Genomic DNA, 13,019 nt, shown 5'->3' with positions numbered 1-13,019 from the left:
CCAAAGAAGTACAACAGTAACATTAACAGCTAAATGACGATAAGTTAAACAGTAAAGACAACAGTAGTAGTAAATAGCAATTTCCAGCCCATCTCAAAACCACCTGCTATGACTTATGTACTGGAAAAAAGGGTTTAGTCTCAACTTGTTCGCCTTTCTAAGCTCAAATGACATCTTTACAGGCTGTTCATAGCACAGAGTCTGCACTGCTTAGGATGACTAATGATTTATTAATCACTGCTGATTTAGATAATGGTGCTACTTTGCTTTCATTAGATATTAGTGCTGCTTTTGATACTGTGGACCAACATCTGCTTATCAAATGGTTGGAATGCTGTGCTGGATTTAGGGTATCTGCACTTAATTGGTTGTGTCATGCATCTTAGATAAAATGTTCTCTGTGAATACTGGTGACTTGTACCTCTCCAGTTACCCGTGAGGTCCCTCAAGGGTCTGTTTTAGGTCCAGTCTTATTTGCTATATATATGCAAGGTACATTTTAGTTGTATATGCTCTTGAAGTATGGGAGTGACGAAAAAGTATGCGCACATTACTATTACAACTACAATAGTAGCAACAACTGGCAACACTGGCTTCCAGTTCAGTTGCAATTGCAATTGAGTTGCAAGTTTTATTTTGGGTTTTTAAAGCATGGGTGGGCTGGCTCCCACTTATCTAGCTGAATTATTTTAGTTTCATTTACCTTAAAGAGATCTCGAGATCTGCTGACCGCCTTCTTCTGAGGGATTCCCCGTGCTAAGAAAAAAATAGAGGGTGACCGGGCTCTCACACTCTTGAACCAACTGTGTAGGGAGAAGGGGATGGCCCCCATCTCTCTCTCTCTCTCTCTCTCTCTCTCTCTCTCTCTCTCTCTCTCTCTTTTATTTCTAAACTCCTGATTTTGATTTCATTGGAGACGTTACACAACAGATCTGCATGCAGGAGGATCACATCACTGTGAGGTGAGATGGGAATAAGTCTCCCAATCTCCCAAGGAGGCCCCCCTGTAACTCAGGTGTACCATTTCCTGCAGTTCAGTGCACCTGCATACACCCCTTTTATAAGACCATGCCGGTCCACTTGGCTTTTTCTACTAGAGTTGATGCTTCTTGCCATCTGAATAACTGCCTGTTTGTTTTGGGTCCTCCACCACTGGCCTGGTGGGCAAATTCCAGCTAACCGGGCAAATCGAGCTGGTGGGATGGGAGGATGGAGAAGGCTGGGGAGGGGATTGCACCTGAGCTCCCAGAATAACTCATGCAGTAAAGATGTGGGTAACACTGCCGCTAGCATCTCTCTGTTTATCTGTTTTTCCAGGTAGCTGAATGCTGTACTCATGAGTGCATGTGTGGCACATGCTCTCTCTCTCTCTCACACACACACACACACACACACACACACACACACACACACACTTAAGAGATTCAAGTTCCTTTAGTTTACATCATGCAGTGCCACTGTGAGGTATTATAAACAGGTCAGACTAATGTAGATATCCACCTGTATAGGATTTGATTCCCTGGCTGGACAAACACACCACACACACACACACACCACACACACATTCTGTACTTTTTTTCCTCTGACTGAGAACTGATCTCACCAGTATAAAGTCATCTGATATAATCTGAGATGGACCCATCAGTGAACAGTAATCCATCATCATACAGAGCTTCTGTAATTTTCCATGGATTGCCCCTCAACATGAAATCTACTTTGCTTTGCACCAGATTTGCATCCAAGCATCAGCTTTGAGAGCTCAGAACTGCACTGTGGCACTTGACCGCTAGCTTTGCTGTGTTCTGATACTCACTATACTGGGCTGAGTGATGTACTCTTGAGAGTGGTATCCAGATAACGGTGTAAAACGTCTTTACTCTGCTTTCCTCATGAGGCGAGTTACATTTACACACGTGTTTGAGTCAGGTTCGTTAAATAAAATGCCAGACTGGCGACATACTATCTGCACAGTCGTGAGCGAGGTGTGTATTGCCATCTAGCAGTTGAAAGAACCACTGCAGTAAACTGTAAAATATGGATCATGACCAGCTCTCAGGATTGACTAAAAGACTGCAGATCACATATTTTGAAAATTGACTGACACTGATAAATAGCCTTCTGATAACCAATATAATAACTGATAAATGAATCCTTCCATCTCTAAATATGATTCTTTTTACTTTGAGTTTTTATTGATTATGAGCGAAAGCTTAGCAAAAATTTAACTGCACCAAAATGGAGGATTGCAAGTGGGTGCAAACTGTGACTGCAATTAATCAGGTTTTCTTGGGTGCTCTGTTTGTAAGCTGACAGAATCCTGATTGATAAAATCAGTGTTAAATCATTTTCTTGGCCTGATATCAGATTATATGAGTATATTTACTAATAGGCTACTTCACACATACAGGTATGAACTGTCCCTTTACCTGTACTGTACTGTACAGTTTCTTCTGCATGTAGCAGCAATCATGACATGCAAAATTGCTGGACGTTGGCAAAGGATTGTGGAATAAGGTCTTCATACCGTATGTCTGACAAGATCTGTCTCTCTCTCTCTCGTACTCTCTCTCTTTTCTTACTCCGCTGATTCATCACTCAGAAAAGCAAACATGTTGTCATTGCTTGCTTGAAACATCACAGAGAGATGCCTGTGTTTGTTCTTGTCAACAGCTGCTGCCACCGCGCTACAGAACCAGTCAGAAGTTTGGACACACCTTCTCTTTTAGGGATTTTCTTGATTTTTTTTCTATTTTTCACATTCCAAAAGTGAATATATCAGACCTGTAAAAGAACAACAGACTTATTGAACATCAATCAATCAATCAAAAGAAATAAATCTTCCGTTTTAGGTTCTTAAAAGTAAGCCCCCACATAAGCCTTGATGCAGTTTTACACACTATTGCCATTCATGAGGAACACAGGGTTTCATGGGGAGCCACCTGGGATGCTTTTTCTACAAACCTCATTCATTGTTAAAGAGATACTCTGGCTAAAATTAAATGTATAATTGCTACATCTGTAAACATGCCTGCTTGCCTCAAACAGTAGTTTTGCTACAGTCTTTAGAAGTGGAAAATAAAAAAACAGAGGAACCCTGATGGTGTATTTTAAAGGTGGGAGGGATATTTGAAGAATGAAAAGACTGCTTTAAGTGCATCCTGTTACATTCTGTTTCTGGTAGCTGGCTAATGTAGAAAGAAGCCAAAAATCAGAGTTTCCCATCTGTATTTATTAGCCTCTATGTCGGTGGTTAGGCTAGCAGTGAGGATTAGTCGTGGAAGGTATTGCTTGTGGCTATGTGACAAATTTTCATAATTCAAAACACTAAAAAGATGTCAAATTATGAATTTTAAACCACCAAAGCATAGGAATATAAATCATTGAATATCCCACTCCATTTAATGTTAATTTATTAATAATATTATTGTACATTAATAATCACTGCAGTTTGGACCTCATGGTTAGGTACGAGACTAACATAAGGCTAATCCAGGTTTCCTCTTATTTCATTTGAACAGACAGTTGTGCAGGTTTGTTTAATCTGGTGCCTAATAGCACCTATTATCCACCAATTAGACACAGTGAGAGGCAAGAGACGAGTATCTCGATCGTTTTTCGTAGCCTCGTAACTCCGGGTGTGAGTCAAGTACGAAAGGTCGGACTCTACAGATTCAGATTCAATGTTTGAACTGTGTTTCTGTGCCTAATTATCGCACATATATTAATGGAAACACAGAGGAACACTCCAGACTCCAGAGGGTTAACACATAATTGCCATCTACTGGATATATTTTGAACAGCAGTAACGGATGTCCTTATGATGGCTGATCATTAACTATTGGAAACTATTGTTTTATGTAGGGTTAAGGTTAATCACTGCTTCCATCCCTAGTGATGCCGCAGTCATCTGCGGCTAAAAGTCCCAGAATACATAACTGACATCACTCATATTGATATACTCCCCATATCACTCAGAGGAATTATTATCAGGTATAAATGAGTCATAAGATGTTAGTACATGGGCTTTAGTATCTATTGATACTATTGTTTTATTGAAAATATCACAATACTGTGTTACATCAGTGATCTTCTGAGCTCTCGATACTAACCAGCTTTACTATGCTCGAGAATATAAGCATAAATGTATCTCAAAATGTCTTATAAAAACACTCTCCAGGTCAGAAACCCTGTTAGTCAGGTCAAATAGGCCAATTTCCGCCCCAGAATGCTGAATCTAATTCACTCAATCTACTGAAATTGTGCCGCTGCTACATCTGTACTGTGTGAAAGTTTTCGTATAACCCGCCGTTCCACGCCACCTCCGTTTGCTGGTGCAGGCAGCTTTCCCTGTTCATTCGATCTGGTTCCTCCGCTTCGTTTGATCCGAATCCTGTGGCCGTCAGCTCTTTTAAGACTGCAAGCGGAAAGGAAAGAATGGCTTGGAATATTGTTCCGCTGGTTTAGGCAATTTTTACTCTAGCCTTGACTGAGCACATCAGTAACAGGGAGAGAAATCAGGGGTCTTTAAGAGAAGGGCAGTGATTGAGAGTGATGCATGAAAGAGCTCTCTAGTGTTTAGTCCTTCAGGAACCTTTTCACAGCACATACATTAGAGGTGCCTCATAAGTGGAAGAGCTCTGCCATTCTTTTTTACTATACTAACACATGGTGCTGCACAATTTGGACAAAACACCCCTATAAGATTATACTGTGATTGTTATACACTTTGAAATATACTGAAAACACATATGTGAACCCTTCATTGCTAAACTTTAGTCTGCAGCAGTGTCCGTATTAAAGATTAGAAAATTATTATTAAAGAAAGAAAATAATTTATAGTAATCAGCTCATTTGCATATGCCAGACTTCTGTAATAATAGCACTGTGAATGCCAGTATTGCAAGACTAAATAGCAGATGCTGTATTGTGCAGCCTGTCTATTATTAAACCCCTATAATATTTTTGGTCCTTGTTTAAAAGTGCAGTGGGAAACCTCAGATGTTAACCCCTAAAGCGTTATTTCTGCTATCCTCTTTTAAACCTATCCACCACCATTACAAGAGCAATGTCTAAGGAAATGTTTGATTCATGTGATTCACTTTTATTGCATTAAATTACCCTGAAAAAAATTTAATCCATTTTCTAAAGAAATAGTGTGTGCAGGGGTATTTTTGGGATGTTGAACATTGTTGCAGTCTTGGAAAGATGTGATGCAGAGTTTCATATTAAACAACAGTCGTACCAATAAAGGGGTCTTTGCAACACCTTAAAGGAACCATATTTGTAAAGGAGATGAGTGTGAATAACCTATAAATTGGTAAAGAATCTTTACATCCACCTTATTAAACCTTTAAAATGTTCTTCACACACATACCTCTCTATCACAAAAGTGGTTCTTTATGGAACCAAAAGTGGTTCTTTTGTGACATTGCTCAAAGAACCCTTTGTAGTGCCTTTATTTTTAAGAGTCTGCATAACTTGATCATAAACTCAGATCTTAGAATAGTAAGTTTTTTTTTAACTCACCAGTTCTCTTTTATGCTGTTTTTTAATAAATAATGTTACTTTGATGCAACATTTAAGTTTCAGAATAAAGTCTTGATTTCTTGCACATCAAACAATCATTTCAAACCACAAACAACATTTAACACAATCTTAAAACATCACAAAAGAAAAGGGGGCTCTGAGTGGTGCTTGCCATCAGTAGCTAGATCCAGAGAGAGCACAATTGCCCCAGTACAGGCGTCTGTTAGCTGTTGTATCGGAGCTGAGGACCCACACTTTCCTCCAAGCTTGCTGGCCGCCTAGTGATGCTGCATCGGCGGCAGTTCAAAAAGAGGCAGTGACTGGCATTGCTAGTGATGGGGGGAGGGGTGTTCACACCAACAGGGATTGGGTAATTGACCCAATTACCCAACTTGGGTGAAAAATGTGGTTAAATTAGAATTAAATAAGTATGTTCACTTTCACGTTATAAGGTTCCAAAAATTATAAAGTGATTGGGGGTCTTTGATCCTTCATGTCTTACGTCACTTCTTTTTTGTCTCTGTCATAATGACTATGTCACTAATTACAATGTTACTAATTACTAATTATGTAAAGCTGCTTTGTGATAACAGTTGTAAAAAGCTATACAAAGAAATTTGACTTGACTTGACTAAAGTTCCAAACATCATAGCATGAAGCCTATCCAAAAAACTAAAGGCTGTTACTGCAGCAAAGTAAACAGACTTCCTAGTAATATCATTGATTTCAAATGAAATGTTAGGTGTGCAGGTGTCCACAAATCTTTGACCATATAATGTAAAACTGCACAACATTTAAAAATGGACTTGACTTCAACTGCTAGAGTGATAATGATCATTCTCCAGATAGGAAGGATTCTGACAACTGTTCCTCAGTTTTATCTCGTCTTACGTAGTTGTGTAGCCGGTCCTTCCATATGTAGGCTTCCCATGTTGACCTATTGTGTGGAACACAGTGAAGTCAGGAGAGCGCGTCTGGCTTCATACACACATTTTGTTCATTTTATCTCTGGTGTTACAAAAGCCAGCATGGTGCTGGACTAAGCCTCGTCTTCACGCGCTCCATTCGTTCCCGCTATCTCAGCGGTCGCTAATGGTTTCCTTTTGCAAATGGCACATATCTGATTCAGCGTCGTTCTGTGCTGCCGGCATAACAAACCAGCCTCAGTTTTCTCACGATTCAGCAAGTAACAGTCTGTTGTGCTCCTGACCTCCTCGATGATGTACAGGATATGTTTATGTGGGTATGTAATGTGTTTACACACTGTAATGGAAAGGAAAGTCATACCAGAGCCAGAGTGTTCTTTGAGTTTGAGCTTAGTTTAGTCAGATTTATTACTTCTCCATCTCAATTTAGCCAACTTTGTAAGTTGCATCTCCGTTCATTGCCATCTGGAGCGTAGAACCCTCTGCCCAAAGGCAGGAGGTACAGAGGCATGAAGACCAGAACCAGTCGGTTCGGAAACAGCTTCTACCCCCAAGCAATTAGGCTGCTGAACAGACAGTAGCGGAGTGTACCGGTCCACAGTCCACAAGTTACACCTTCACCCCATACAAACACACTCTGCTTACACTTACTGGAACTGTAACCTATGCTCAGTCATACTGCCTCAAAGACTCTCCCCACTCACACTACACCTGTGGTTGGTGTGGCGCAACAGATAACATAATGTCCCGAAACTGGGAACTTATGATCCTCTCACTCTTTCTGAGCAGCAGTTAGACAGTAGGGCCACCCTGGAGTTATGAGATATGACACTACATAAAGATTCAGTTCTAAGGACATTTGCCTTTTTGTTCTTTCTTGCACACAGAAATGAGTGGCACAACTGTCTAACTGCCTGCTTGTCAAGAGGCATCACAGGTGATCATAAGTTCAGATCTAATCAACACCACAGCCCTCCATAGTCATAAGTCTGAGAATAGAAAGGCCACTCTAATGGGCCAGGGTTTTGTCTTTGCACACCTCCCATGGATATGAAACTTGTGCAGTCTCTTTCTGATAGGAGATGCTGTGCTTTGTTTTATGGCAAGAGCTACCCGTTGGTCCTGTGTGACATTTAAAACAACATGTATTTCCAATAAAAGCAGATGTTAAACACACTGTATATAATGGACAAATATATGACAGTAATAGTCCACTCCGGACCAGCATGGCTGTGTTTTGTTTTTCTGTGTATGAGTCTAATACTGTTTCTCTGCTCTCCATTACAGACTGAAGAAAAAGTCCCAGTCGGTGGATATTGCTCCTCAAGGCTTCCCAGCCAGCCTGATCCCGGGGCTGTCCTTAAACAGGTCCTCGCCACCTGTTGCCAGGACAACCACATTCGAGGTGCAGGAAAACAACACCACTAATTCCCAGCGGCGCAGTCCACGATGCAGCGAGCTGAAGAGAGGCTACACCATAGGTAAATGAACACTCAGATATTTCCATTGCGCACACTGGATGTATGTGCTTGTATGTGTGTGTGTCAGCTTGTGTGCTTGTTCTGAAGTCCTAAGGGAGTTGTATATATTTGTGTGTGTGTGTGTGTGTGTGTGTGTGTGTGTGTGTGTGTGTGTGTGTGTGTATGAGCACATGGGAATTTTAGCAGTGTTATCTGACTGGCTGCGCTGCCCGAATGCTCTACCTCAGCCTGAAATGTCTCTAACACACTGTGAGCAAGCCACGCTCTCGTCCTTCCTATCCTGCCTCCTGCTGTGCCTCAGTGTTCATGCAGGGCGGTCCATGCAGTCAACACCCGCTGAGTGTTACTGCCGTCCTCTTGTGGTGCAAGAGCAGCTCTCGAAAAGGCCTCAAAAGTTAGGAGGACAGATTTTGTCCATGCGTATCTTACATGATTAGCTTGATGGCGTTTAATCCACACTTTACAATGTCGTTAGCATTTCTGAGTAAAATATTGTTGTAATGAAGCATTTAGGCAACAGAAAGGAATATTCCATTCCAAAATTGCTAATAGACAAGTTAGAATAATTTCAGTTACATCACTACGTCTTTAAATAATTTGCAAAATTAGCATTTTGGCCAAAATGTTCCAATTGTGTACAACACATCAGCGCAATAGGTATTGACTATATACCATATTTGGCAGAGTAGTCCACAAATGATTAACATGCTGACCTGTTTTGTACTAACAGGAAGCGATGAAGCATTGCGGTGCCAACGTACGTCGTAGCCAGTTCTCCTCCACTGGCACCGCTGCACTGTCCGCCATAGTTTTCACATTTTTACAAGCATGAGTAGCTCCACTGTTTCTGTTTCATTTACATTTACAGCATTTAGCTGACGCTCTTATCCAGAGCGACGTCCAAGGTTACTCATATTACAGAGTTGGGCAAATGTAGTGTTAGGAGTCTTGCCCAAGGACTCTTATTGGTGTAGCACTGCATAGTCACCCAGACTGGGAATTGAACCCTAGTCTCCCACGTGGTGTGGTAGCTCACTGGCAGGCAGTGCTGTTATATGTTGCGCCACACCAACCACTAGTTTCGCATTGCATTGTGAATCCCACTCAAAAATATGAATAGTAGATATTAGTGTATACTCAACTATACTCAACATTTTTATTTATGTTCAAATAAAATACATACTCAAAATCTAGATAGTATTAATTATTAGTATGCTTTGGGATGCACCCATTGCTTTACCGTTGCATTTATTTTAAGGAGGGCACAATCCAGAATTGCTAATATTGATAACAGTAGGTACAGGCTAGAATTTACATGACACTAAGCAATGTTTGCGTATGTATAGTGTTAATTATTTAAGTAAAGTAGATTTTGTATCAGTATACTAAGGGCAGTTAAAGAGACAGCTTATCCAAAAATACTAGCTAGCATGACTAACAGCAAAAACAAGCTGGTGGGCCACAGTTATGATCGCATTTATATACGCTAAGAAACTCTTCCTTACTCTTTGTATGTTTAGCATTAGCATTTTTTGAAAGAAAATATTTACTGTTTTATTTTATTTAGCTTTTACATATAGTAATGCAGTAGCAGTTTGTCAGAAAATGCTGGCTAACAGGGCATGCAAAGCTAGTGGGGATCACACAATCTCATTAGATCACACTAAGTAGTCCTTTCCAGCTTCATTTCATTTTTAACAACATTAGCATTTGTGAATGCGCCTCCCAGGTAGCATTTGCTTACACAGACACAATTAGGAAAGGAAGATTTGGCTACCAGTGGATGCAAATGAGTTGATCAGTAAGCATATCCATTTAGATTACATAAGTAGTCCCTTTCAGCTTTTGTTTATGATTAGCAGCATTAGCATTCAGACTGGAACATTCGATGCAATTGTTTTGCATTTACTTGGACTGATGCATTAAAGGCCTCGTCCAAAAATGCTAAACATGACTAACAGTAAAGGCAGGCTAGCGGGCACCAGATGGCATCATCTCATTCACATCACACTCAGTAGTCCCTCCAGCTTTTGCTCAAGATTACCTAACATTTCCAGCAGTAACGTACTACTCTAAGGTTGCTTGGTTGCACTACTGCGTTACCCTTGTTGTTCCAGTTGTACGGGAATATGACTGCTGTGTGACAGAGGACCACGAGTGCCATTTAATGAAGACCTGGCTTCTCAGAGTAGGCTTGACAAGGACATGGGCCCAATCTTCCTCTTCCTCTCAATAATGATCTGCACCATTAAACATTCATAGTTTCCCTTTAGAAACTCAGCCGCGAGAGCTGCAGATTAGGAGAGTAAACACTCAGCGATTCCGCTCACGCTCGCGGGTTCTCCAACCTGCCCCTCAGACCCTTGCTGAGTGAGTTGCAGGCCCCATGTGCTGACTGCAGGTTAGACACGGGGCTGTTGGAGATTCTTAGCATGTAGCAATGATTAGTGATTCATTGTGCTTTGCCCTGACACTGACTGGAGTGCAGCTTTAGTATGACAGTCAGAAGGTGTTGATGCCACCACATGAAAAAGTAATGTAGCATTCTTAAAGACACAGTTCTTCCATGAAGACTAGAGTCAAAGCTATTGTTTGTGCTATGGCAGACACAAGCTTTCTTGAATACCGTTCAGACAGCCAATCACTGATTGGCACACAGATACCCCTTGAGTTTTTGGGTTCCTTCTTAACTTTCAGTAGACGTCAGTGTACAAAGATTGTATTCCAAGTCCGTTCATCATGAAATTTTTACACAGTGTAAAGACATGACAGACAGATTTACATTATGTCAAGAGATGCAAGGTTTTTGCATGACAGCAATGATATGTATTTGTGGAAAGACTGCTCTGCCCACATCCTACATGGACATTTATACTCACCTGAGGAACAGTGGAACAGTGGAACTGTGTTCTCTGGGTGATGGTGCTCCATCCAGTACTGGGTTGGTGATCATCTAACATCCTGACTATCCTCACTAATGCTCTTGTCACTGAATACAATCAAATCATAACAGCAATGCTCTAAAATGTAGTAGAAAGTCTTATAATATATATATGTTTGTGTTTTGTATGCTAACATGGCTAACAGTGGATGCAGGGCTGATTTTTAATATTTTGCATCTCTGTATCTCACAAAGCAGCCCTTTACAGCTTTTGTGTATGTGACATTACATTACATTAGTATTTTTACAGTACATTCGTATTTTAGGGGGGATATTTATTAATTATAATAAAGTAGCATTTGCATACAATAATGCAGTTTAACACTTAAAAGAACATACTTTTTTAATTGATTGAAAATTGCTAGCATGGCTTACAGTAAATGCTAATTGAAACCAGTGGTCCGGGATTAGTTTTACATGGAGAGGCGAGGTGATGAAATGATTACCAGTATATCTCAATGATTTCAGTCAACTAATGGTAACCAGCTAGCGGGATTGCATCAGCACAATGTCAAGGTTGGGAGCTGTGCTTATGTGCTTAAAGAAAGCCATCTTTACCATTTATGGCTTTAAAACTACTATAACAGTGACTGAGTGATACTGGGAGTCTCTGGCTACTTTGTCGGTTCTGGAGGTTGGAGGCATGTTTCGCACCAGGGCGAGCTCCTTCTCTCCCCGCTCTGAGCGTTTAATTGACTTGTTAATTGACTATTGTTGTCTTGATGCTGCAGGCTGAATGAAGAAGGATGTGCGAGGGAAAGAGTTAGTGAAGCAGCTGTGGGAATGCAGTACCAAGCAGAACATACAGTTCCATATAACCCTCTCCCCAGGCTTCACTATATCTCTACACTGATAAAAATGGAATTTGGTTGAAATCAGCTGCAAATGAATACAGCGTGTTACATCAGCAGAATTCAAGCCAAGACTTTGGTACTAATTGGCTTTGTGTGAGGTTTTCCTATTGGGTCAGGATAGTGTTAAAATACGATATCTGTGTATATTACAATATCATATATTCTCTTGTGTGACGCAAGTCTAGTTTTCTGACTAGATTTCAGTCCAGTCTTGGCTTGTAAGTGAAGCACAATACAGGACAGCCAGTCAGAACACATCTCTTATGTATTTCTGTTAATATTTCTACTGATATAAAGATCAACCGGCTATTCTTAGCACATGAACCCACACAAATGGAGAAATGGAGAAACAAAATTGTGTGGAATTTGGGCTCTTTAAAGCTTAAGGAGTGCAGTCTGACCTTCTTCCTCACCTTCAGAGACCAGAGAGACCACACCCTCGTGCCAGCGCTGCCCATGATGGCACTACATGCCTCAATCTAATTGGAGAAACTTGCTGGTTTATTTGCAGTGGCATGCTGCGCCCCCCTCCCGGCTTCATGGAGGCACCGCCATTAAAGCCCCCAGCTGATCCTTCAGCTGCATTTTAATGACCATCCCTGACGCATCCTGTCAAATTACAGTGCAACTCGCAGCCTCGTGGGAAAGATAGGGCTAGTGGTATTATGTGGTTGAATGAAAAAGCCTCTATTTTTAGTTTGTAATGAAGGTAATGTCTAGATGGAGTTTGTGAATGAATAAGCGCTTCACGTCCGGCACAGAGAAATCTGTGGTGCTGGAGATTTTAAAAGGGCTCAGACACAGAGTGTGTTTTACACAAGTAAGAAGATTAAGTTAGTCTTGTGTAGACAGATTAGGGTTGCATTGTATAACACAGGTGCAGTGTTCGCTCAGGTAATCTACACTACTGCTCAAAGATTTGGAATCACATGCCATATTAAAGTTAAAGCCCATATGATGAAAAAACTGAATTCTGCTTGCTTTTAGACAAACTATAAACCCTCTCTGCTCTCCGGGCGCTGGAATTGGCTGCCCACCACTCTGGGTGTGTGTGTGTATGTTCACTACCACAGATGGGTTAAATGCGGAGGACACATTTCGCTGTGCAGTGCACACGGTACTGTGACAAATACGTGCACCTTTACCTTTTACAATGTTTGCAAAATTTTGGCTGAATTTTGGAAGAAGGACCATGCCCCAAACTCCTCCTCCTGGCCCTCAAGCCCCTTGTATAACCCAGCTTCTCAGTTCAACTGTGTGTCAAACAAATGTCACACCCACCTCTACCCCA

The 13,019-nt window shown here is 41.0% G+C and overlaps 1 protein-coding gene across 2 annotated transcripts in view; it reads left to right on the top strand.

Annotated features, from left to right (window-relative positions):
• oxr1a (oxidation resistance 1a) overlaps positions 1 to 13,019 on the top strand; it is a 278,911-nt gene that overhangs the window by 112,840 nt on the left and 153,052 nt on the right. For both annotated transcript variants that reach the window (XM_072692289.1, XM_072692287.1), the window contains exon 3: positions 7,740 to 7,933. In XM_072692289.1, the coding sequence (XP_072548390.1) occupies positions 7,740 to 7,933 (194 nt within the window). The remainder of the gene's footprint in view (positions 1 to 7,739; positions 7,934 to 13,019) is intronic.

This window comes from Salminus brasiliensis, chromosome 1, assembly GCF_030463535.1.
Source record: "Salminus brasiliensis chromosome 1, fSalBra1.hap2, whole genome shotgun sequence".
NCBI lineage: Eukaryota > Metazoa > Chordata > Actinopteri > Characiformes > Bryconidae > Salminus > Salminus brasiliensis.
Note: the sequence above shows the minus strand (reverse complement) of the source record. Positions and strands in the feature narration are given on the sequence as shown.